The sequence below is a fragment of the Garra rufa genome, chromosome 8 (assembly GCF_049309525.1).
Source record: "Garra rufa chromosome 8, GarRuf1.0, whole genome shotgun sequence".
In the NCBI taxonomy this organism is placed as follows: Eukaryota; Metazoa; Chordata; class Actinopteri; order Cypriniformes; family Cyprinidae; genus Garra; species Garra rufa.
The window spans coordinates 38,531,798-38,559,692 of NC_133368.1; the positions used below are offsets into that span (position 1 = coordinate 38,531,798).

Genomic DNA, 27,895 nt, shown 5'->3' on the forward strand with positions numbered 1-27,895 from the left:
ATAGACTTGATTCAACCGTTAACATTAAACAATTTCCAATTTTTCCCTGCTTGTGAGAAATGGTTTGGCAGGCCAGCACGGGGGGAACTCAGCCTGACACGTTTTCGCACGTCTCGCTCGCTTTCTCGTGCTCTGTCTCCCCCTGTCTATTTTTTTGTATTGCTAGTTCAGCCCAGCCTCCCTTAACCTTTCTTTTCTCTCACTTCTGTCTTTTCACTCCTTCGCTCTCCCACTCTTTCCCCCATCCCCCGTCTCTCAGTCTGCTCTCGGAGAGGGATGGGTTGATTATCTGTGTCTGAAGTAAACTGCCCTTTCTGGCAGTGGCCAAGGTCAATTACGGCCACACATTCAAAGCAGAATGAATGTAAGGGGTGAATCGCAGGTGCAGTAAATCGACTCTTCCTTCCTAGCTGCAATTTCTATCTCTTTCCATCTCATTTTCTTTAATATCTGTTTAGCTTACCTTTTTCAATGCATATTTGGAAAGCATTTGTACATTCGTAAGAGATCGGTTGTTCCGTGGTAGCCTGTTGAAATGCCAGAGGAGCTATATTTAAGTTTTTACTTACAGTCCTCTAATTATTTCATAGTAATTAACTTCTCAACATGCTCCTACTGAGATCATCAACCCTTCCCATGTTGCATTGTTTCACACAGTGACTCTTGAAGCACGAACAAAAGACCCGATGTATATGCATATTCGAATACTAAAAATACTGATGTCTCTCTTCAACCAAATAAAAAGGAAAGAGGGGGAAAAAAACCTTAATTGCTAGGCAGGAGCCTTTCAAGCGTTACCATGGTTACACGATAGAAAGGTATGTGCTGTTTTAATAGCAGGCTGTGAAAAGGAAGAGCTGTCAAGAAAAGAGCATCAGGCAGAAGGCGGTTAAAAGCATGGATTGCCTCTTCCTCATACTGTTTGCTGCTAGAGATCAAAGTTAGACAGTGTGACACATATCACCTGTCTAATTTGTTGGCCAGGATGCAAAATTAAATAAAGCTTTCATTGTATTGACCGCCGGCTCTCTTTGTGCCGACCCATAGGAGACGTTGGCAGTCAGCAATCAAGTTTAGCAAGCAAAGGAGGCTTTGCTCAAAAATGACTTCTAAATAGACGTAACACTAAAACGGTGCATTTACCGGTTGCTTTCATCTTTTTTTTTTTTTTGTTTGTTGTAGAATTCAGATGTAATTTATAAAGCTTAGGGATGCACCGAAATGAAAATTCTTGGCCGAAGCCGAACAAAATTACACACTGGGCTGAAAGCTAAAGTCAGATTACCGAACACGTTTTTGTGTGTTTTTCCTCCATGTATTTTGCCTATTTTTTTTCACCATTGCATAAATTAAAAAGCCAGTGTTTGCTTTTTACAGTTTGTCTTGCTTTTCAAAGAAAAAAATCTATATAATAATTTAAAAATATTTATTTAACACAGAATATTTTTTAACATTCTAGTAGACATTATAGCCTACCAACAAAGCACAATTTAACTTAAAAATAGCCAAAGAATATTATTTTACTAACTTTTTAATTTTAAGACCCCTTCTTGAATCAGGCATGTGTTTTTAATGTACAAATAAATGCAGCCTTGCTGAGCAAAGGAGAATGTTATAATAAATGTATTAACCCTTAAATGCATACCTCGGGTCTTCATTTACTACCCTCTCCCTCCTTCATTTTTTGAAGTTTGGCATCAGCTTTCTTAGGATTTCTCAATCTATTCATTATGAACAAAAAAAAAAAGAAAAAAAGAAAAAGTCTGTTTTCTGATTTTTTTTTGTAAAAAGTGTATAGGGTCACTAGAGACCCAAGGTGTGTAATAGTGTAAGTATATTTTTTGTGCGCAAAAATATGTAAATATCTGATGACTAAATACATGCAATTTACTTTTAGTCCTCGAGGTGGCACTTTTTGATAGACTATAATGGCGTGATGTTTCACTCATAACTATCGCAGAGATAAAACAAAAGAATATCATCAGCAAAATTTTAATTGATTTGAATGGCTTTACTGCAGAGCAATTACTGTACACAGTAAAATATAAATGTCACTGTCATTTAATGGTGGATGTGGTGAACAAGCTGCCAGTTGTCAAAATAATGATTTTAAAGTCATTGAAAACAATAGTTTTGCGAATATGGTTGAGATCGCGAACATGAGCCATATGCTAAATGTACTGTGGAAGTGCGCTCTGACGATGATGGCGATGGTAAAATAAACTGCTCAAATTAAACCCTTCTAAGTTTTAAAAGGTAACGAATTATGCTCTATTTTATTCTTCTGTAATGGTTCTTAAAATATCAAGAGTTTTTTTGCTATTGCAGCAGTTAGAGATCCATCCGTGCTTGATATATATGTCCGGGTCGCTAAAGACCCAAATATGTAATAGTGATTGGCGAAACAGTCATGCATTTAAGGGTTAATAGAGCTGTTGTAATGATTGTTATCATTATTTTTGTGTTACTTTATTTTATTTTACAGAACAACAGTAAAATTACAGTACTAACATTTATGAAAGTTGACTTTTATTTTGGCGGAAACCCAGTGCTTGTAATGATTTTTGCATCTTTCTCAGATAGTTTTAAATGCTTCCACACTGCCGACATGTTTGCTGCATTAGTGCGCACCTCTATTTCATTGTGTCACGTCTTTGTCATTGTCTTCTGTATAGTTTATTCGGCCTTTTCGCTTATTCGTCCGAACACCGAATTAGTTTTTTTTTGCTATTTTTGGCAGAATAATTTCGGTTGCAGAACATTCAGTGCATCCCCAATAAAGATGTTTTCTTTTTATGTGCATTAGCTCTTCTAATATGTAAATTGACCAATCAGAATAGATATGCTAATTATGTATTTTTTTCCCAACAAAAATGCAGCTGAAGTTTGCCTTCTTCCATATAAATAACCAATCATTATCAGCAGTAACCTTTCAAACCAATTAGCTGTCGCTATCTCTTTAGTGCATCTAAATTCTGCTTGTGATTAACACAACAGGTGGAGAGAGGCAAAAACAAGAATTAAACAACAGGTTTAGAGAGATTTCAGATTTCTCTAAAATGGATGTCGAAACTACCAGACGACTGCACGTCTCTGTGATTGTCTGCTTAATCATTAGAAAATTTTTTAATAGAAAGAAAATCATTAATTAAGTTGGAGTCATTAGTGGTTTGTTCTTGTTTCTTCCTGCAAGAGAAGAATTTTGTGTTTTTTTTTTTTGTTGTTGTTGTAGGCAGTCTGTGTGTATCTTTCTCTATCTCTTATTATTAACTTTAGTCAGTCAGTTTGGTGTAGTTTTTATCATGCTTAAGACTTCTGAGTATCATCAAAGAAGGCCAGGCTTTGTTTTAAGACATGTCTTTTTTAAATCAGGGTCTTTGTATATTCTCTACATCAGTAATTAATTTCAGAAGAAAAGCTGCAAAGTAGCTAAGATGAAAGAAAATTTGAGTCATTATCAAAATCATTAGTACAAACAAATTTTTTTTTAAGTTGAATCATCAAGAAGTGACTAATTTTGTCTGCGGTCTTAATTATTTCCTCTTGGTAAAATTGCATTATTTCTGTTTTAAAAATGATTCTAAGTTAGCGAATGAGTGAGTGAATAAAACATTAATGTTCTTTAATGTATAATGAAGTTTAAAAAGTGTGAAAGTCTATTTAAAGAAAGCGTACATAATTTGTGAATGATATTGATTTATTAATTGAATGATCTTAACATTCTATGAGGAAAATGAAACCTTTAAGACCTTAAAGGAGACGTTCAATTCCAGAACAAAAATCTACAGATAATTTACTCACCACCTTGTCATCCAAGATGTTCATGCCTTTTTTTTTTCAGTCGTAAAGAAATAGTTTTTTGTGGAAAAAATTTCAGGATTTTTCTCCATATAGTGGACTTCTATGGTGCCCGCAAGTTTGAACTTCCAAAATGCAGTTTAAATGCTGAGGAAGCAGGGTCTTATCTAGTGAAACGATTAGTTATTTTCTAAAAAAACAAAATTACGATTTATATACTTTTTGCGTGTACTCTGTGTATTCTGATTCAAGACAGTTAGGGTAGGTCAAAAAACTCCCATCTCACTTTCTCCTTCAACTTAAAAATGGTCCTACATTGCTGCGGAAGTACCGAACAAGTGTTTACAAAATGAACATGCTAAGAAGATCAAACTCCCTTTAGAAAAAAAAGGACGATTTTGAAGTTGGAGGCGAAAATGAGATGGGAGTTTAACTGTCTTGAACTGGAATACACAGAGTTAACGCAGAGCTAGACAAGAGAAGCATTTGAGGTTAAAAAGTATATATAATTGTCAGTCCACTATAGAGAGAAATCCTGAAATGTTTTCCTCAAAAAACACATTTTATTTACGACTGAAGAAAGCAAGACATAAACATCTTGGATGACAAGAGGGTGAGTAAATTATCTGTAAAGTTGTGTTCTGGAAGTGAACTTCTCCTTTAAAGACATTTGGCTCCTTTTGAGAAGTTACATTAAAGGGAGTAAGGCTAAAGTGACACATGAGTTTGCTGCTGTTGTCAAATGTGATTAACATTTTGTAGCAGCCTGATCTAATGACGAAACTGTATCTGTGGAAACCTTTCTGAATTCACAAGTCAAAAATGGCTAATGTATGCCTAAAAGCACATGTATTTGGTAAGGTTTGTTGCATCATGTGTTGAAAATCACCAGTTGATAGGATCGGGTTTGTTTTAAGGCCCTTGGTTAGCATGCAGTCAATGAAGTCAGCTGTTAGTGTTTAATCAAGGGTGCAAGAGAGCCCTCCAAAACACATCCGAGTTCAACTCCCTTACATAATGCAATTTCATCCCATTTATTCTGCCATTGCATCTGACTAACATGCCACTTAGTTCCTGTCTCCACTCCTTTTCTAACCAAGTACCTTGTCTGGGGTTGACAAGAAGTGATTTAACACTGATATAATAGGCAGGAAGGAGTTCTGTGGAAATGCTTTTGTCTCAGCTGAAAATAAAACAATAGGGCTCCAATTTTGCATAATTTAGCACCTTTGTAGTAATATTTGTCCAAGAACAATTTTCTTGGTGGTTCTTAATATCTTTTTTTAAAGAGACTGTGAGAAAGTGGGTTTAACATTTACTGTTTTATATTACAGGGGATTACTTTTTTTTTTATTAACTGGCCTTTTAAAATTTATGAGATATTAAATTTCAAATTCATCAGTACTATTTTTGCAAGAAAGTATTTAGGAAGTGCTTTGGTGTGAAATATGCCTCATTTGTCAGTTAGAAAAGACTTAGAAGAGATGTATATTTATGCATTTAGAACTTGTTGTCTTATTCAGATGTGAGGTCTTTAATGTGTAGTTTAATGATGGGTGTTAATGGAACTTGTAGATTCATAAATGATAGGTTTGGTGCTATTTACCAATAGACCGAAGTGCTCCTAGAATTATTGAAGTGGTGGAGTTATTGAATTGACAGCAAGCCTGGAAGCTTTAATCGATGCAATAATTTGCAGGGTAATGCAACATACACACAGTGTTTACAGATGGCACCAAATAATGGGTCGTACAGAGATGATGAATGGCTTTCACTGGCTAAATTAAGTCATTTTGAAGAAGACTGTATACTGCAATATTTCAAAATCCTTAAATCAGTCAAACTAAAAACTTAAATACCTTTATTATTTAAGATCTCCATTTCACAACTCTGTGTGACAGCTGTGTTGTGTTTATTTTAATCATTGATTAATATGATGGAGCCTTATGTTTTGGGTAAGAAATTGTGAGATGTTTAGGGAAAATATAGGACATTTTAATCAGATTTACAGCTTTGGTTTCCACAGAGAGAAAACCGTGCTCGTTTGAACTTCTCATTTTGAGAAATTATTTTTAGATTTAATATTTACAGATAATGTTTACTGCTCCTGCTAGATTCGCAGTCTGGCATGATCCCAGACTTTTCAAATGAACTGCAAAATGAAATTTCGAGGAGCCAAATGAAGTGTGGGAGTACAGTATGCCCACAATTTGCGCCGAGTTACTTTTTAGGTGTGGAATCAGATGTACTGAAAAGATGGCGAAGACGAGGTTGGAATGCCCTTGCCAAAGTGTGGATTGTGCAATTGGATATGGATATTTGAAGGAAATAATAGACTTAGCATGGCTGAGCATGGCACCTGGAGTGAAGGTGAAAGTAGAGATTAATTTGTCATGAGCGAATATCACATTTTGTCTTGGGGCCAATTATTTTGTCTGTATGCTCATTCAGGTATCAGCAGACAGACCTGCAGTGTCTGCCTACAGATTAGACCTCAGGCGTATCACCGTGCATACAGAGTAATAGGAGAATGTACAGGAATTTGAATGTTATTTTAGGAAGGCTCTTTGTTCTTCTATCAAGTTTGTTGTTTCTGTTCTGCTTATTATACTCCAAAAATCCACAAACTGTAGTCCAACTGTCTGTATGAACATACACATTATATAGTGGACACCATCTTTCATGAATGAATGGAAACAAAGCTGCGAGGGAGAGAAGTGCAATCTGTTCAATATGTTGAATAGCTGTTCTGATTGATAGAAAATGTCCCTCACCGCTGAGTTTGATCTGATTTAAATCTGTAAGGTATAAATCAGGGTTTCACAGTTAAGAGTTTGCAAATGCTTAGGTGTTTGTGATGAATCTGGATGGGGGTTGCAGGAGATATGGCAATGCTGATTTGCTACATTATTAATATTATTTAGAATACAAAAATAACACTAAATAAATACTTAATGGGTATTATTTTGTTGTACATAATTAAAGGATTAGTTTACTTCCAGAATAAAAAAATCCTGATAATTTACTCACCCCCATGTCATCCAAGATGTCATTCTTTCTTGGGTTGAAAAGAAATTAAGATTTTTGAGGAAAACATTTCAGATTTTTTATTTCATACAGTTTTGGGGCTGCACAATTAATCGAAGGCTATTGTCATGCATATTTTTTCAGTAAAGCCGGTTGTGAAATCAATAGTAAATCTCCAGCAGGTGCTTTCAGATGGAGCAGCATTTAGTACACAGTCGTAGTTCACTGAAAAGCTACGCTATATTGTGTTATCACAGACAATTTAATTGCGCGATTATGAAATCGAAAGAAATTGTTCACAATAATGACAGCTGTTTGCGTAGCTTCTCAGTGAACTACAGCTTTGTGTAGAAATGCTGCTACATCTGAAAGCACGTTAAAATACCACATTTATTAACGTGTTTTTACTCGAGTGTTCGAAATAAATCCTTCCGTAAGATGGTGTGCCTTTTTTTTTTTACACAGAAAGGCATGCGTAGTGTTCATAATATTCTAAGCAGTGATAAAGGCATTGCATTATTATATACAGTATTATAAGGAAAGCTATAATAAGAAGAACTCAGATAAACCATACATTGTCTTAGTCGTGTTTATTAGTCACTTTGAATCAATTAGTCACTTTTAAATCTTCTGTTTATTCAGCTGTAGCGATTCGCCATTTCCTGGGTTAATTCTTTGGTGTATTTGGAGTTTTCACATGAGAATAAGAGCGCCCTCTGGCCTTCTGATGAAGACACGCATGACAATTGCAGCTTTTGATTTATCGCAATTGCGATTTCATTTTGATTTATCATGCTGCCCTAGTCCAAATTGCAGTTTTAGTGCAGCGTGAAAGGGCTCTACACGATCCCAGCCAAGGAACAAGGGTCTTATCTAGCGAAATGATCAGTCATTAAAAAAAAATACAAATGTATATATTTTTTAACCACAAATGCTTGTCTTGCACTAGCTCTGTGATGCATGGCCACAACAATGTCCCATGCTGTTAGTTCTTCATCTGCCCATCCTATTAAAAATATCTCATGTTGCTTTGTAAACACTGGGTCAGAACTTCCGCCACGTCACACGTGACCTTTCCAACGTGACTATGTTAGTCGAGCTAGTGCATTGAAAATACAATTTAGACCTTCAAGCCGCTGATTACCTTTGAAGTACACTATATGGAGAAAAATCCTGGAATGTTTTCCTCCAAAACCTTAATTTCTTTTTCCCTTAAGAAAGAAATAAACATCTTAGATGACATGGGAGGGAGAATATTATTAGGAAGTTTTTATTCTGAAAGTGAGGGTTCATTTTCTTTCTTCAGTGAAAAAGAAATTAAGGTTTTTGAGGAAAACATTCCAGGATTTTTCTCCATATAGGGGACTTAAAAGATAATCATTGGCTTGAAGGTCCAAATTGTGTTTTCAATGGAGCTTCAAAGGTCTCTACACGATCCCAGCTGAGGAAAAAGGGTCTTATCTAGCGAACCAAACAGTCATAAATGAATAAAGTAGTTGTTTTGTTCAATTATTCATGTGAATATCTTGTGAAATGTTTGTTGAACCTTTTTTTTCTAAATCCCACACAAAATTTCCCACAGCTTTTGAGTGACGCCATCCTCTTTTGTCTCTCTTTTTTACAGGAACTGTTTACGCCGGAATGCAAGTTTAAAGAGTCCGTGTTTGAAAACTACTATGTGATCTACTCATCCATGCTGTATAGGCAGCAGGAGTCGGGGAGAGCATGGTTCCTTGGCTTAAATAAAGATGGCCAGGCCATGAAGGGGAACCGGGTGAAGAAAACTAAACCAGCTGCTCACTTCCTGCCCAAGCCATTAGAAGGTAAAGCATGCTCTGAAAACCTCAAGAGAATGGTTAACATCCAGGTCACTGTGACACTGGCAAAATGGTAATGAAGTGCACAGCTCCCTGAGAGATATGCTTTTGCTTGATGCCTTTTTACAGTTTTTTCTCAAAACAGTTTACACTTTTTTTCAAACTAAGGTCAAGGTTTTCAAAACAGAGAAAACAGGCAACTAAAGACTTTTCCAAAACAGGTTGTACATTTTCATTGCATTAATAAAAGTGACAGCATCTATCATTTTTATCGAAAACCCACACACCAAAAATCTCCAGTCCAAGGTTCATGTTTTCAAAATGTCTAATACAAACAACTACAGAGATGGAGGAGGTAGAAGAAGATAAGAGGGAATAGGAAGAAGAGATAAAGATGAGAGAGTGAGAGTGGAGGAGGAAGACAGATGATGGGAGAGGAATAGGAAAGAATGTAGGATGAGTAGAGGAGAGGAGGAGGACATTGAAAGAGTTGAGGACAGAGCAAGAGGAGATGATGTAAGAAGAGGTGAGAAAAGAGGAAGGGGACAGCAGTCTCAAATGAGATGAGAGACAGTCTAATTGACACTGAATCATGGTCTCTTGATAGAGGCCAGGCAGAGTTCAGCATAATGTGAGCAGATCTACATTAACTCAATAAAACCAAGAAAAGAGGGAGGAATGTCATCGGTCAGCGATGACCCAGCATCACCATCTGTGCTGTGCTCTCGTGGGGCCATATGACATGCATGCCAGGTGTGAATTGAACATCTACACTATTCTTTCCTTAGAAGCAGAGTTCATGTGAATAAATGCATATAGATTTTTTTTTTTAATGCAGGGAAAGAAAGATATTACGTAAATAATAATGGAACATGTTATGCAGTCAATCGAGTACACAGATAATTTGCTCTTGTTAAATGTGTTACCTAAATGCAGCACTTATTTTGCACTTGTTTTGTCTAATTAAATAAGTCTGATTGTTTTGAAAGCATTGACCTTATAAATGTGTCAAATCAGTTGAGAAATACTGTAATCAGCAGGGTTGTTAACTGTGTTTGGGATGAAATCCTGGGTAAAAACCCTCATTTTGTTCAAATAGTATATGATTTTGGATCACAACAGGATGTCTAGACTACAATTTTCCATTAAAATGAATCCAAAAAAGACATAAAAGTAGCATAACAAGTACTACACATGGCGTGTTATATTACAAGTCTCCTAATTTCACACAATGGGCCTTATTTATCGAAGTAACGTAGAAATGAGCACACAAATCACGAATTACGGGTGATTCATGAAACATTCGTATGCTGCCAATCACATGATCGTATGTTAATAAATATGGTGGCTAATAAATATGACAATCGTCATTTAAATATCAGACCCCCAAAAACACCCCGGTTAGAAGCCTTGCCCCTAGAGTTTACGACACGGAGAAACGAATCCCAGCCAAAAATTAATCTTACTCTAAAAGCACCCTTTAGCCTTATATTTGCAAACAAAGGCATTCATTTGTACAGTATGTATATTAAATACCAATAAATATAACAAAATTTCTAAACATTATTGCCTATTTAGTTCTCCTTAATTCACAACAAACCCTTTCAATTTAATGGTATCACAGAACAAGAATGAAAAATGAGTAGCTATTAAATTGCATATTAAACTATAAAGTAAAACACAAATTAGGCTATAGTTAATACAGAATACAAATGTCGAGCTAAAATGAATGAATGAGTAAAGTGAAACTAAACGGCATTGGGCTCACAAGCCTCTCTCATCGACAAATGTTTTTATTTTTTGCATGATGCGACGATGTGTGAATCCTCATGGTCTGTTGTTTATGCTGCCATTTGCGCATATAAATCTAACGGCATAAAAAAATTAAAAAGTTGTCCGCCAGGAAAATAATCTAAATGAACAAAATGCTGTCATTATATAATTCTCCGAAAATGCTGCACGGAAATTAAGGCTAACTTAAAAAACTTGCGTACACGAGCTTAGACCTGATGTGAGATTTGACCATAGCCACCGCTCTTGTCCATATTGATAATTCAATCGATAGTCCAATTTTCTGTTGTAGATTTGTTTCATAAATGAGGCCCAATAACTGTGAAATGAACTAATCAAATTTTCTTATTACTTGGTACAACCCTGTTTGTATATTTGTAGAGTTAAAGCATCAAAATGCATGTTAGAAGAGCATCTGTATCCACCTTTTTCTTCCCGTAAGTGGGCACGGCCATTTGTAAATGGTATGGGTGTTGCTTTCGGATTCATCTGGGTCCAGCTATTTTCAGCTGTACAAAACAGCTCGTTTTGCTGCTTGATATTGCAAATTGGTGTGTCTTACCATACTATTTTAAAGTATTATCTTTAATTTTGAGCACACTGGTTTGTAGTGCAAACAGCTTTACTGTTTACTGAACCTTGTTATTCTTCTTGTTATTTTTTATAGCAGATAATGAACTGAAAGTCTTACTCATAGGCTTACTTCTACGGAAAAAGGTGGATAGAGTGAGCACAAGTCACAGGAACTGACAAATTTCAGATTTAGGGAAAATGATCGTGAGGATGTAAAATGACCATTTTATCTTGACAATGAGCTCGACCAGAAACATTTGGCCTTATATTCCCATTATCTGATTACGTAATGATTTACAACTCAATAAACATTATTTCACAGCACCACATATTCAAGACCCACCTTCGTACCATTATGATGGACAACCTGTCCTTTCGAATATTCCTTACAGCTCCTTTATGGCCACACTGTAAAATGTGTCTGGCTAGCGTGAGATTGATGCTTTATGTACGGTTTGAGGTGTAATTTGCAATGATGTGTGGCCCGTTTCTGTCTGTGCAATGCTTTATTGCCGTGTACAGATGCCCACATTTTCGACCGGTCTCTCATCCTGTTGTGTGTTCATTATTTTCCCGGCTAATACCGCAACACCAGCCGGGATACCGTAGAGTTGTGGCACTAAGAATACAGTAAGCTTGAACTGACGTAAAGCAGTGAACCTAGTCAAATGCATCCCGAGAGATCAGACCGTCTTCCCATCACAACTAAGAATGCAGCCCTGCTGACAGCTTGCCCGCACTCTGACAAACTTGCACATGTCCTGTCAGAGTTTCCCTAATGAATGTTGTCTTTTTAGTCAAGTTTCAGCTTTCGAAATGGGAGAAACTTTCTAGACGTAATTATTTGAGTCAAATTCCTGGCCGGCCCCGAAAATCATTTCCAATAAGAGAGACAGCTTCGGTTACCTGGCTGACTCTCGCCTTCTCTGATGTCTTTTGCAGTCGCTATGTACCGAGAGCCATCATTGCATGACGTGGGGGAGACAGTGCCCAAACCTGCCGTGCCTCCCAGTAAAAGCACAGAGCCGGCCGTCATGAACGGAGGCAAACCTGTCAGCAAGGAGACCAAGCCCACCACATAGCCAGATCCCATCTCGGCCATGCTCAACCCCGGAGAGCCGTGCTCCCTTTGTCAGACTCTCCATGTTTGTGGATCCGATCCAGGCATCCTCTGCTCTCTCCTTCCCATTCCCTCCACCCCTCTTCACTCCTCTGACTGTTCCGATCTCATTCGACGACGGACTGGCTCCGGAAGAGTGGTCAGCTGTGCACGTAGGAGGATGCGACTGGATAAACCAGCTAAACTTTCACCATGGAATGCCCTAACTGATATGGAATGCCTTTTGACATACAATAAAGCCGATGTTTTTTCTGTAATCGAGACAATCCACGAGAATGAAATTGTGTACCGCAGGCGCTTGCGTGGCGGTTCTTTTGCCTGCTAACAGTCACCCGTTATAACCCTTTTCTTGAACCCTGTCGCAGCAGCAGAGACCGTACGTTTCAGATCTATTTTCTATATACACACAGTAACACCAGCTACGCTCTGGGGTAATACTGTAAAGATATACATATATGGACTGGAATCCGCAACTTGTTTTTTTTTTTTTTTTAAATCAAATACGCTCCTGTGTCTCCTTCTTTCTATTTGTCCCCCAGTCTCTGAAGCTCGAATTTCCAAATCGTTCCCTTTTGTCGGTTACTTAAGAAATTTGTTGTCGGGGCAGTGTGCGGTGTGCCGTCATTTAAACACAACGATGGATTTCCACCAAGTCCTCACACGATGTTAACGGTCAAGAGACGTCAATCTTTCAAAGGGGACGGAGCCTCCTAAACCGAATCCAACTCATTATCCAAGGTTCAGCGCTCATGTCTTCTCATTCTCGTAATGTCTAGAAAGGGACGCGAGTATACTTAGACAGCAAATGCCAGCGAGTGCAGTCCAAAACAAGGAGCTGGCATGTGCTGTGGAAGGTGTATAGAGTACATATCACTATCTAGTATGGTGCAGAACGGTTTCAACCCCAGTAACTAGGTGAATTTCCACTTTTCTTTGCTCTTAATTTAGAGCGTGGGCTCTAGGAATATCTATAGGCCTTGTAGGCCTCTGGTCAAGCCCTTCTTTGACATGCTGACTCCTCTGAACTATGGGCTAGTTCTGTGATGAGAGCGGCAGCCGTAGAGAAATACAGTCTACTTCAGGCCTGTGCCTGCGCGGTTAAACGGCTCAATGTAAGTAGGCACCATTACTATTGGCTGCACACCCATTTTGTTCAGCAAAGGCATGGCCAAGGTTAGTATTATGTTCTGTTCTTGCAGCGCTGACGCATTGCAAGAAATGGCTTCTATAACAATGTTTTCACTGTATACAAATAAAAATCTTCAAAAAAAAAAAAAAAAAAAAAAAGTAAATAAATAGATTTTTAACTACCAGATATTAGGATTCTGAAATGAGAGGGGTTTTCCTAGCTCAGCATGCAGAGTCCAGTACTGCTCATCATGTGCCTGTGATGACCTCTAACCCAGCATGCAAAAACATGTACCCAGTCTGTGCTGGGTTAAAGGTGCCTCATGCCCCAGACACACTCTGTCGCATACACACACACACACACACACACAAACACAGACACAACAGATTCAGTAGCATCTTAATCCACAAACACACAAAAAGTCGATTGTTACCAAAGTCCGTAAACACGAGAATCCAGCCGAACAATTTCAATAACTCGGAGGATAGCGGTCCTCTTCGGTTTTTGTCCTCACTGTGACTAGGGTTCATCTTGAAGAACAATTGTCTCGACTTTCGATTCAAACTTGGAGAGATTCCAAATGATGTCCTTCACTTTCGATTGTTCATTTAGTACAAGACCGGGGTACCTATTACTAATCGCCTGCATGCATTTCCTTAAGGACCAAAGTATGGGACGGCAAGAGATGTCTAAAGCTAGTACGAGGCGTAGGGCTACACTGAATGGGCATGATTCTATAAGGCTCTCTCATACTCTGGATTGAGACCATTGCACTTTGCGTTTGAAATCGTCATCTACTCACATCTACTTAGGATTTTAACGATTAGCCAATTATCAGCCGAGTTGACATGAAGCCTGTCTTGCTTTACCAGTTTTCATAGTTTGAATGATGAATACCGTTTAGAATGTTATGAAGTAGACCGAGGCTATGCTGCTAAATATGAATATATTCTACACTTCATTTGAAGACCTATATTTTCATTTATCAGGATTTTGAGCTAGTTTCATATTAGGAGATGTTCAAGCTTTAACTATTTGTCTGTACAAAGCCGAATTTAATGCTAGAATGAGATGCAGTACTATACAGGAAAAGTAGCTTCATATTGGAAATCAGTTCGAGGCTGGTGTCCCACTTCCACACGAAACAAATCACTCACTCCAATGAGCTCTACATGCTGGGCTACCGCGGCCCTGCAGACCAGTGAACTGGTTTTACGAAGGTTGAATTTATTTTTGTAAGTGACTGGTGAGTACGTGTGCATTTGTTAGTACGTTCGTTTGTTTTTTCCTCTTTTAAACGTCCGTGTTCGTTTCGTTCCATTCAGGTCGTGCGTGACGTCGTTTTAAATCGTAATGAGGAGCAATCGCTGAACAATTGATCATTTCTGTGTTTTCTCCGTATTTCTGATTTTCAGTGGTGAAGGAAGGTCTCCATTGTCTGTTGATTGCTTTCAAACATTGATTTGACAGTTACTTCATCTGTTGCATGGGAAGAGGGTGGCATATATGAACTGCATGTCGTAGGCTATGTGTATCATGGACTGTTGGTATGTTCTGCTAATTTTACATACATATATGCAAAGAGTTTGTCTGCACTGTACAGTTTGTGTTTGTTGTATACACAGATACAACATATTGAATAAAATATTTATATAAAGGTGTACTGAAATCTCTCCAACCAATTCAATGCAACATCTCTGCAATATATGAACATGTAATGGGGTGATCAAGGGTCAAGGGTTTTTATCCTTATCCTATCTTTTATTTTACAGACACGCAGGCCCTAAATATATAAAAAAAAAAAAACTTTCTCAGAGCATGTTAAATTTATTGCCATCAGGCTGTTTACAAATTTCGTCACAAGGAACATACCGTACATAAAACAGGGTCATAAAAACATGGTACACAAGCAACCTGAATAATAATAATAATATGCTCCTATTTGTTTGTTGGCCATTTGCATGGATCTTCTCGTTTTAGTGCTTGTGTCAGTCAATAGTCTATGTAAGCTTTATTATACACAATTTTCATATATATAGTAACTATAGAGGATTATAGATGTCGTCTCTCACAGCTGTTTTATGTGCATATAATGGAATTTAAACCACACTGCTTTGAGAAAATTTGAATGCTGTTATATTGCACAGATCTCTAAAATCAATTTTCCCTTGTTCGCTCTTGGTGCGGCAGCCCTTTTCTCATCATGATTGACAACAGAAACAGTCTTTAAGTGTCTACCAGGGGTTAATACTCCTCTCCAACCCAGATTTCACAGGCGTTTCCTGTCCAGCCATCCCAGCAGTCACAATTTCCGCAGTTGCACACGCCGTTCCCTGGAACAGAAGTTGAGAGGAGAGACAGAACTGAGAAGCCCGGATCATCACTCTCCAAGTCTCGACATGCTTTCTCTCTTTACACCCCCTTGGCAGAATGTGCAAAGGGAAACCAAGTACAAATGCAAGTTTTGGAGCCACTTTCTCTAGGGTCCTGTCTATTCAGTTCAAATTCAGTCCATGGAGTGGCCCTAGTATGAATACATAGTGTTGCTGCTCATTGTTATTCAATGAACACTGTAATTTGGTGTACACAAAAATGATCTGTGAAGCTTACTGAGCCATTTCAAGCGTATCATTTTGGGTTACGATTTAGTATACATCTCATCTGTTTGCAATTAGAATCAAAACCAATCAATCATATTCTATTACAAAAGGTACTGGCCTAGTAGACAACATTTAATAGCTGTGTTAGTGAATAGACAGCATTTTAAAACATAGAGTGAAGAAATATCCTAATAAATATTAAAGAGCAGGTCATATGGGTTTTTGAAAAAATATATTTTTTCACGTTTGTAACGTAGCTATCCTTCAATGTAAACCAGTCTGCAAAGTTGTTAATCAAAAAAGTGCATTATACATAAAGATATCGGCTCTCAAAAGAAAGAGTCGACTCAGAATCACCTTAACGAGTCATATTTTTGAATCTTCTGCCTGTTACCGATCTATGTCACTGGGTAACACATTTGCATAGTCCCACAAACACGTTCGCTAGTTATTGTTTAAATCATGTCGAGAAGAAGCTGTGTTCTGCACTGTGAAAGCAAGTTTGCACGATACCACAGCAATACAATTCGAACCTTTAGTTGTGTGCTCGTCATTTTACGGAGGACTGCTTCTCTAATATAGGCTTTTATTTTCTTTGGCTTTTAATCTTCCTTTTTTTTGGCCTAACAAGCATCTCCTAACCACAACCTGTAAGTACGATTGATACGTTATGTGTACATTTTCAATTGAGTGCTCAAAATATCTTTTTGTGCTAACATTTGATGTATACCTAGTGGTAAACCATGACATTACTGTCTTGCTGAAATAGTTTTAATAATTTGCTGCAAACCCACTATTTCCTAAGAATGCGTCGATTAATGTAGACTGTCGTAATAATGTAACTTAGACATATTTTGGTTTACAAACTGTATTGTTTCATCAGTTAGTCATGTTAGCACTCGGCTAACATTTCCACAATTATTGTTTTGTTAAGTGTTTACAGTTTAGCAGCTAAACTTTAGCTGTGGGCACGATTCACTTGCATAAGTGTTCAAATGTTTTAATGTCATATTTTAAAAATGGATTGGAGCACTATATTATTGTTTTATGTAAAGGTGCATGCGAGAATTGCCAGGTTTTCACAACAAAACACACCGAATTGCTTCTCAAACCCCCCAATCACGTTGAGGGGGGTCCCCCGTTAAAAATTGTGTTCCAGGGTGTAAAATACATGCTTTTTGTCAGCGTTCCCCTGGTAAATTCGCATTACAGGGGCTAAATATGACATTATTGGGGTCACTTCAACCTGCAACATCAAAAACAACCGCGGACTTGGCAGCACAGATGGTATGTCTGATTTGAACAAACCATTTTGAAATAATTGACAAATGACTCTATGTACTGTATAAATGTATATTTTGTGAAAATTACATTATGCATTTAAACACATAGATGCATTTAAACCTGTTGTAGGGGACTCCAACACAATATTAGGACACTTTAAAATACCATATGACCTGCTCTTTAATATATTTTAATACTGAAAAGTAAAAACAAAAATGTTTAATCTAATTAAAAACCCCTTGCATTTGAGTATCACTTTATTACCTTAGTAACTCACTAATGTAGAAGTCTAATACATGTAGTAGAGTGTACAGCAAACATCTCCATATTGATGTATACCGAGTGTCTAACATTTTCTACAGCCACTTAAAAGGAGTCTTTGGAATTAACAATAGGGTACATACAGTAACATTGGTTCGGTCAATGAAATAGGCTGCCACTTGTAAATCCGCGTAGGTGAGGTTGTTTACATACGCCGTTAGAAGAATGTATGCTGTATGTGACAGCAGCCTTCGCTCAGAGGAAAGGTTGAGAGCTGTATATTGTATCAGTGCCCAAAACAGTTGGAATTCGCATCTGCTGTGCATGAAATTAAGCCTCGGCTTTCCCTAATACATTGAATTTTCCGCAGCGCTCATCAATTGCGGGTGTAATGAGAATATCTTACTGAAGAAACCATGAAAATTATTATTTAGAAACTGGCAGGCACATTTCTGCATGATTATAATTATAAAGGCTGAGTGCATTACTGTTACCCAAGGTAAGGGAAAGAATCGGCTGATTGTATGCTTTTGCATTTCATCTATAGAGAAAAGGTTTTCCCTGAGCAACATGAGAAAATAGTTTTAATAATCCTTATGAATATGGAAATGATGACATATGCCCTAATCGTTAATATGCTAATCAGTGACATTTAACAGACACATTTATGCATTCCTTTTATCAATTGTGTTTTTTCGTCTTGTTTTGTAATGAATTTTGCGTCTCTGCGCCAGGAACTGTATAATTGGTTAAATGACATGGCAACTGATAACAAAGTCATTAGACCAATGAGTAAACAGTTTCTAAGCAGCTGTCCGAGCGTCCTCAACCTATCGTGATGATAAATATTTATTGTGCTTTCTATTAGCACCGACTAGTCGGCTCTTCAAGGCTTTTAAGGAAAACCTTGACTCTCTCTGGAGCTTCTTTCCCATTGAAAAGCAGGACGAGAAGAACACAGCAGGAGCCCACTGATTGGACGGCTCAGCCTAAGAGTCGTACAGAGCTGTCTAATCAAACGGCCGCCACATCAGAGAACCTCAATATCCGTCACAAAGAGATCTGTCAGCGCACGAGTGGGTGTTTGGAGGAGCCGTGCTGCATTTGAACACATACCTGTGCAAACCAGCCCGTCGTGTTTGTCGCACTCCCTGTCGTCGCACTCGCAGAATTCCCCTGAAATGTACCACTCCTGTGGTGAGCAGATACAGCGGCCACAGTGACAAGAGCCTGCAAGAACAAATTAGCCTTCAGTCACACAACGATTGGAGGTCCATTAGTCTTCCCTTATTCTCCTGTGCTATTTCACGTGATTATAAAACACTTAAAGCTCTGATACGCTTCCTAATTGGAATTTAAATAGAGTAAATTGTTTTTCTAAATGTGTGAAACAGCTGTTGTTTACAAGGTCCAATTTCATGTTCCTACTGAGTCAGGAATAGGCCAATAAACAAGCTCGGCCAGTCAATTGGCCGATATTTGGCCATTTGGAAACAATCTGCATTGGTTGATGATACAGGTGCACCATTAATACAATTCTGGCCAGTGCCGACAAGCCAAGATCTACTTTCATGTTTTGGACGATTACAGTTACAGATAAATGTCAGATAATGTACATTTGTTGTTTGGGGTTTACAGTGCATTTTAAGGAAATTAAAATTAGAAAACATCACTTTCTTACCAATGGATCCTCTGCAGTGAATGGGTGCTATCAGAATAATAGTCCAAACATCTGATAAAACATTACAGTAATCTACAAGTAATTCACTCAACTTCAGTGCATCAGTTAACGTCTTGTGAAATAATTTGTCATTAAGACACTTTAACTTTAAATGATCGCTCCCAGCCAGAGTGCCAATTCATAATCCATAATAATTGAATAATCCCCCATTGAAAGTCCAAATATCTACCAACATACACTACCGGTCAAACGTTTTTGGATAGTTAGATTTTTAGTTTTTTAAAGAAGTCACCAAGGTTGCATTTATTTGACCCAAAATACATCAAAAGCAATATTGTGAAATATTTTTACTATTTAAAATAACTGCATTTTATTTGAATATATTTTAAAATGTAATTAATTCCTGTGATCCAATTTAAATTTTCAGCATCATTACTTTGGTCTTCAGTGTCACATGATTCTTCAGAAATCATTCTAATATGATGATTTGCTGTTTAAGAAACATTTTTTATGATCATTATCATTAACATTTAAAACAGTACTTCTTTTTTCTCCAGGATTCTTTGATGAATTGAAAGATCCAAACATCAGCCCTTATCTGAAATAAAAAAGCTTTTGTAACATTATACACTATACCATTCAAAAGACTGAAGTCAGTATAATTTATTTTTTGGGAAAGACATTATAGAAATGAATACTTTTATTTAGCAAGGATGCTTTAAATTGACCAAAAGTGATGATAAAGACATTTATAATGTTATAAAAGATTTCTATTTCAGATAAATGCTGTTCTTCTGAACTTTCTATTCATCAAACAAATTTGAAAAAATTATACTCAACGTTTTCAACATGATAAATGTTTTTGAGCAGCAAATCAGAATATTTAAATGATTTCTGAAGGATCATGTGACAGGAGTAATGATGCTAAAATTTCAGCTTTGAAATCACAAAAATATATTAGATTTTAAAATGTGTTCACATAGAAAACAGTAACTTTTTGGTAGTGTATTTGTTTAGAACTCTTTTAGGCTGTTGGTTTGCAGTTAAAAACATCTTAATAATGCATTTTTTTTAAATACAAATACACAGCTTTTCACTTCACAAGACGTAAGGATGGACTGGAGTCGTGCGGATTTGTTTTTATCAGCTGGTTGGACTGTCATTCTGATGGCACCCATTCACCCCAGAAGATCCATTGGTGAGCAAATTATCAATGCTAAATTTCTCCAAATCTGTTCCAATAAAGAAACAAATTCATACACATATTGGATGTCCATATGGGTAAACTTAAAGCAAGCTTTCTTTTTTGGGTAAACTATTGCCTTAAAAGAAACATTTAAAAAGGTTGCAAAGGTTGTCTATAATCTATTGCAGTTTCTTAACACGGGAGAAGCACTTCAATATCACATAATTTAAATCACCAGTATTACTGGATAACAGTTATGGTGGCAATATATATGCATCCGTAGTTAATAACCTTGCCTGCTTGGCCGATCAACAGGTCAAGTGTTATCACCCCTTTTGAGTAAATGTTGTGTAAAATAAGTGCTAATTGTTTTTCATCATTTGTGTGCTAATTTAATTGAATCATTTATACAGTATAAGCATTGCATTTGCAGTGTTTAAATTGCACTGACCACCCCGGACAGAGTTTCCCTGAAGCATTATAATCCTCAGTAGATTGTAGAGACTCGTTGATGCTAATGATTTCTAATGTACTTAGGCTTACAATGCTTTGCAATAACAAAGATATTGTCTCCAGATTTTACTCAACATGACTCTGCAAAACAAGCCTTATGAATTGGGATTCTCATATTACACATATGATCTGTCATTAACAGCTGTACCTTACAAACACAATATGTTGAAAGTTACAAAGCTTTCTTCATAAGTCAGTTTCATCAATCAAAGTGTAGGCAGCTCAACAGACAGTACATCTCTTGTCGTTTACCACAGTATTATTCTCCTGGGAGCTACAACAAGCAACCCACATAATCACCTAACCATGAATCTTTACTGTGAAAAACAATCCATTTAATTCTTCCAATGTTTCATTCTTAATAATGTTGACGTTGTTATGACAAGCAGAACAACTCTCCTGCTGATTTCCAAGCATTAATTTGAGAAAATGATCGAGTAGACCATGTGAAACCAGATCTTAGAGGAATTTCTTATTTTCACCAGCCAGGCAACAAAAACAAACAGTGTTCCGTCATCGGCTCTGACAAACCCTATATATAAAGCGTATTAGTGTGTCACTTTACATGCCTGGAGAAAGCAGATGAATACTCAGAGGACTATGCGTCATGTAGAAATTGGCTAGGCTTTATCGTTTTTTTCCAGGATGCTGACAGGTCATATACAAATAGTGAAACTGGCCTCTTATTAAAGCGTAAAACCTGAAGCTTCATTTTCAGTGCTCTGTGTGGTTTTCGAAAGCAGGTGTACAGGTTGGAAGAGCAAATTATATGTTAAGGTTTCTGTCAGACAGTCAGCAAACATATTTTACACTTTGCTTGACTTTACAGAAAAGCTATAATAATAGTCTGTATATCTTTAGCTTTTAATAAAACAAATAGATGGGGACCATGGCCAGTGTTGCAGTTTTTCTCTTAAATCCTTTAAATTTAGCCCATATGTTCCACATTAACATGCCATTAAAGGTGAAGTTTATCCTTTGTCATCCAAGATGTTAAGTTCTTTCTTCCTTCAGTCGTAAAGAAATTCTCGTTTTTTGAGGAAAACATTTTAGGATTTCTCTCCATATAGTGGACTTCTATGGTGCCTGTGAGTTTGAACTTCCAAAATGCAGTTTAAATGCAGCTTCAAAGGGCTCTAAATGATCCCAGCCAAAGAAGAAGGGTCTTATCTAGTGAAATGATTGGTTATTTTCAAAAATAAATTACAATTTATATACTTTTTAACCTCAAATGCTCATCTTGTCTAGCTCTGCGTGTACTCTGTTTATTCTGGTTGTCAAAAAACTCCTATCTCATTTTTTCTTCCAACTTTAAAATCGTCCTACATTGCTGTTTTACCTTTTTTTGTAAAGGGCGTTTGATCTTCTTTGCACGTTCACTTTGAAAACACCGGATTGGTACTTCTGCAGCGATGTAGGATGATAAAGAAGTTGAACCGAAATACACAGTACACGAAGAGCTAGACAAGATGAGCATTTCAGGTTAAAAAGTATATAAATTGTCCAATTTTTTGTGGTTTCACTAGATAAGACCCTTCTTCCTTGGCTAGGATCATTCAGAGCTGCATTTAAACTGTATTTTACCATAGAAGTCCACTATATGGAAAGAAATCCTGAAAGAAAAAAAAACACAATTTCTTTATGACTGAAGAAAGAAAGACATGAACATCTTGTATGACAAGGGGGTGAGTAAATTATCTGTAAATTTTTGTCCTGGAAGTGAACTTTTCTTTTAGCAAACATTTTTGTAAATAATCTCTTTGATGAGATTAACTGAACCATTGGAACATGAGGAAAACCAGACTTGAACCCAGCTGGCCTCTAACTGCTACAACTCCTATGGAGATGCAAATTTGATTGTCTAATCCCATTCCCTCTCACCAATAATTTCTGTCTCTATCAAAATAAATGTGGCATAAACCCTCCCCGAAGAACAGAATTGATTGGTGGAAATAGTTGTGTTCACTTGTGTTTGCTATCCACCTCATTAGAGGAGCATATGTGGGAAATCGATTTAATAGCTCAGTTTGTTCCCCAATAAAACAAATGAGGGAACCCGCTATCATTTTTAAGAGATGACTGACAATAATGTTACATCTTAAGGTGCCGCTCGAAGCACCGTCCCTCCTACCTTTTCCAGAGCATATGACGCCGTCGGCCGTCTCGCATAGGCTCTTGCTCTGGTCGTCCGTCATGTCACAGCTGCGGGGGAACTGGCAGTGCTTCCCAAACCATCCATCACTGCAGATACAGCGGCCACACGAGCAGAAGCCGTGGCCTGGGGGAGACACACAGCGCACACGTAAGCGTCCGCGCACACACAGAATCACTTTCTCTCCTTACCAAAGAAAACCACCATTTGTATCTGCCAAAACAAAGCAACGTTCTGATTGATCCAGGCAAATATAATTGGTTCAAACAGACAGGGATTCGTTTACGGACTTGCTAATAGTGTTGCGGTATACGGCTCTTATCGCTTATGGACCCCGTGGGATGAACCGTTGTATTGCCTCTCAGATCTTGTTGGATGAGTCAGCGTTACGGCGTTCATAATGATCTGACTGACTGTATAAATTGAACTCAGTCAAATCCTTTATTCCTATTGCCATAAAAAAATTAATAAATAAAGAGTATTATCTATAGATATTATTTAAACTGGACTTCGATTTGACTGTGGGCCATTCTAAAAACGCCATTTGTTGACACTTCCCATGCGTCTGTGCATTATAGTCATGATTTTCAACGATTATTTGTATATAAGTTACATCGTTATGCCAGTAGGTGGGGTTAGGGACTGTCTTTAAGAATGAATCATTCTTCGTAACCGATTCATTCTAAAACGAAAGTGAGTCGACTCACTCACTGAACTGACCATTAATTCGTTCAGAAACACGACTGCTGTGTTTCTTGAAGACGGAATGCTTTGACTGGATTTGGAAATTAGTTGGCGAAGTAATGTAAATATTGTATCCAAAAGTTGCTCTTTAGGCCTACTGACTTGTTTATGAAGTGTTTTCACGACGTGTCATCAATCGGCCATATTGGTATCATTGAACGTAAACAATGCAAGCAAACCTAACTAAACTCACATAATTTCCTTATTATTCCTGCTGAAAATGGTCAATTATTGTCATGTTTTGGGCTGTACTAACCGGTCGGACTGGGAAAAACATTTGGAAAACTATAGACTGCCAAAAGTTGTAACAATTAAAAGAATTAAAGGAAGAGTGCAAAAAAACGGTCTGAGGAACAAAAAGCGTTTGTGGTTGGCCAAACTGAACCTGGATTTCCAGGGGCAAGAATCTTGACAACATTTGTGTTTGTTCTTATCATTTCCGGTCAGGTAGGTAAAACATTAGACTAATATCTTAATACTGCTTGTACGTATCTTTACCACCTATTGCCTTTTCCTGCTTACTATGTTCTTCTCTATATGATTTAGCAGCTTCCACATGATTTTTTTCATGCTTTAGACAGCATAAATTAGCAGAACAATGTATTCAGTAGTACATTAACTGTGCAATCCATGCTGTTGTTTACAGCAGAGTGTCGCCAATATGGCCGCGCATCTGGGTAACTGACCAAATTGTGAAGTAAGTGCAAACCCTCTATACTTCCCAAATGTTTTATTACTTGTAGGTGTCAACAATAAGCTTGCATGATCTGTTTCCATATAACAAAATGGTCTATATTAAAAAATTTTACTTCATTATTATTTTGAACATGCTCAATTGCTACTCAGAATAATATGTTTAATATAATGGTATAAGCAATTAGATGCTTAGAATAGTGAGGTTTGTTATCAATGCTTGAAATGGGTTGAAAAGTTGGAGTGTGTTAATATGTTTTTGGCCTTTAAGTTTGTAAAATTGCCATTTGAATGTCCTTGTCATTTCTGGTCACTTATTTGACATTCGAAGGTATTTACAAGAGCGCCACTTCGGGAGATCTGTGCATGGGCGTTATTTCATGTAAGGAAACGAAATGTTCCCTGGAGCTGAACGGTGTTTTTCTCTTAATCTTTAAAGAGCAGTTGGTGACTCACTGTGAGATGCACACTGAGCTATAGAACAGCTCCTCCTCCAAACAACTCCTTTCTGGAACAGTGCTCGGTAAAGTAAAAAAACGAGGAATTCCCCTAGACTACATCTGGCTGGGAAGAAATGTGCTCTAGATATTAAAACCAAACAAAAGGATGTGCCTCAAAATCAAAATACAGACAATACATTTTGCTCAGTGCTCAGTATGTTCCTCAATAACGAATGTCTGAGAAATAGAAAGGACATAGAGATATAAAGCATGTATTTTATATATAGAATACAAATCACTGTTAAGTAGAAGAAAAATATGCTTGTGAAATATGCTTGTATACTAACATTGAGTTCTTATAAAATACTTATTCAGGAGGTTATAAAATGCCAAAGTTATTAAATAAACAGAACAAGCGCTGTAGTGGCTATTTCGAATAAATATGTACTTTTGCCCCAGGCTGGGGAGTCATTTTCATGCATCCTTTTATTTCTGGATGAGGTTTAATCAAAACAAACCATTTCCTATTTATTTTTAACACAGTTTATGATGTACCATCAATATTCGATAAAAAGGAAAATATATTTTTTGGTGATTACACAGGAAGGGAGGGGTGTGTGTGTGCTTGTATTCCCATTGCACCTCATAATAACTGCAAGGGAAAAAAGACATTTTTGTGTCTCTTTGTCTTCCTTTCTCTCATTCGTTTATTTTGTGGGTGTAGGTATACAGGCTTGAAGTTTGATGCACTCTTGGTAGAGCTACATGCTTGACTGCTTTAATCAGCCAGCCTACGAGAGCATTTAATTGCTTTGGTGAGTGGCACCCCAGTCCTTTCAATTAAAGCGCACCTGCGATTCCCCATTATCCTGCCCGTAAATGCAATTCGAGTGTGGGCATGTTCCAATGCATGGTGTTTCTCACACCTATCTTTGGAAGAAAAATGTAGCCTAATCTTAAACACTTGGGCAAGTGCCTCATAAAACGATATAAATTCAATCTGAAATATTGATGATCCTGCATTTCAGTAAAACACTTTCATGTTAATACAGCTGGAATGGCTTCTCAAGGGCTAAAGATCCCATGATAGGCATATCTGAAGGCTGCCCTTTATTTGAACACCAATTCGGTCCTGCAGGACCGTCTATGCAATTAGCTGACATGAACGTTTCATCAGCGTGTGTGACGGCTGTGTCTCTCTGAGCTGAGAGTTTGAGGCACGGCGTGTTTCCACACTTCTCCTCCGTTAGCAGGCTCTCATCTGTCTGACTGTGACTCGGGCAGTCACAGCAGATGAGCCCTATACATATTTAAACATCTCCTAGGGCTGGTCCACACAAGGGCAGTGGGCCGAGCTGTGGCGGCTGGTCGCTTAGTGACACGACACAATAAGCATTCAGAAAGCAGCAGCATTAAATTTGTATCCCCACCAAAGAGGAAAAATGTTGCTCTTTAGATATTGGCCTGTACCACGGGTGAAATGTTAGTGCTCGTCTATGATCGCATTTTCACTGGGGGTTTCTCGAATGGCACTGCTATAGAATAGAGGATTATAAGGTTTATATTGGTGGGAGATATATTATTTGCTGATAACTGGGATCTTTTTTTTTATTGATAGTGGAATTAAGAAGCTAAATCAATGCTTTCTGTTCCATTATGGAGACACTCACTAATTTGAAAGTCAAATAAGTTTGTATTAAACAAATTGACAAGTTGACACCATTAGAATGAAAAATGACAATTATAGCATTTGATGATAATATTATAATATTATTTATATATTTTTTGTTACTGTTTCAAGAAAAATAGAACATCAAATTGCACGTAAGTATACACATACAGTGGCATGCGAAAAAGTGAAAACTTTTCAACATGATGAAGATGTCCAAATGTTTATTATTTTGTTGAAATATATATATTTTTTACATTTAGTACTGCCCTTCGGAAGCAACAGAAGACACTTGCCAGAAGACACATTAAGTACAATTTACCTTGATCTTCAAATTCAAAAAGTTTTCAATGCATTAATGTGCTTTGTCTTGTGTACTATATGTAAACATCTTTTATGTAAAATATCTTACTCAGGACAGTACTGAATAAAAAATAACATGCATTTTGTATGATCTCTCTTATTTTGTTAAAATTATTCACATTTTCACAGATTCTGCAAGGGGTTCCCAAACTTTTGCATGCCACTGTAAAAAAACACCACACACAGGTGAAACAGTACCATATGTATGTTCATCTGTTCTGGGGAAAAAACACTCTTTTAGTGCCACTCAGTAGACATTTCACATCGAATATGTCACGAAACGTACATGGCAGTACATATTTGGCATCTTGCGAAAAAAGTTCCCACTGGTTTATGTTATGAGTTCAGGTTGGTTAGAAATAAATTAGGGCTGTCATGCAATTAAAAAAATATTATTATTAATTATGATGTGCCGATTAATTAAACAAATGAATCATAGATCAGTCTGCCCCCCCCCCCCCCCCCCCAAATCATTAAACCTAATTATTGTGTTCAATGAGAAAAGCATTGAATAGACATTACTAAAAAAGAGCTTTAGAAAGGAAAAAAAATATTCAACATAGAAATTTATATATATATATATATATATATATATATATATATATATATATATATATATATATATATATATACAGTAGTCAACATTTGAAGTGGATGATAGTTATGGTTCATCAAAGTCGTCCTAAAACAAGAAAGGGTCTTGATTTGATTTTAGGACAACTTTGATGAAAGGTTTTGATATATATATATATATATATATATATATATATATACATACAGTATATATATATATATATATATATATATATATATACACACTGATATACTGATATATACTGATATATATATATCTGAACTGATTTGTTCAAATGGCTTATCCATTTAGAAACAAAGCAAGTGACAGTCTTTATGAACGAATCAGGTGTTTTGTAACAAAACACCTCTGTGTGTTGCTTGGAAGGCAGAACAGTTCTGCTTCAATTTTTTTTTTTTTTTATGAATGAATCACTGAATTATTGGCTCACTCGACTCATTCATTTTGTAACAAAACACC

The 27,895-nt window shown here is 37.0% G+C and overlaps 2 protein-coding genes across 3 annotated transcripts in view; one reads left to right on the forward strand and one right to left on the reverse strand.

Annotated features, from left to right (window-relative positions):
- Positions 1 to 14,918, forward strand: part of fgf14 (fibroblast growth factor 14) — a 169,662-nt gene extending 154,744 nt beyond the window's left edge. For both annotated transcript variants that reach the window (XM_073845275.1, XM_073845274.1), the window contains exons 4-5: positions 8,450 to 8,648; positions 11,949 to 14,918. In XM_073845275.1, coding sequence (XP_073701376.1) covers positions 8,450 to 8,648; positions 11,949 to 12,088 — 339 coding nt within the window. In that variant the 3' untranslated portion in view covers positions 12,089 to 14,918. The remainder of the gene's footprint in view (positions 1 to 8,449; positions 8,649 to 11,948) is intronic.
- A 144-nt stretch (positions 14,919 to 15,062) lies between these two features.
- Positions 15,063 to 27,895, reverse strand: part of itgbl1 (integrin, beta-like 1) — a 68,633-nt gene continuing 55,800 nt past the window's right edge. Inside the window, exons 9-11 of the mRNA XM_073845272.1 lie at positions 22,912 to 23,058; positions 18,517 to 18,630; positions 15,063 to 15,588 (exon numbers count right to left, since the gene is read on the reverse strand). Coding sequence (XP_073701373.1) covers positions 15,500 to 15,588; positions 18,517 to 18,630; positions 22,912 to 23,058 — 350 coding nt within the window. The 3' untranslated portion in view covers positions 15,063 to 15,499. The remainder of the gene's footprint in view (positions 15,589 to 18,516; positions 18,631 to 22,911; positions 23,059 to 27,895) is intronic.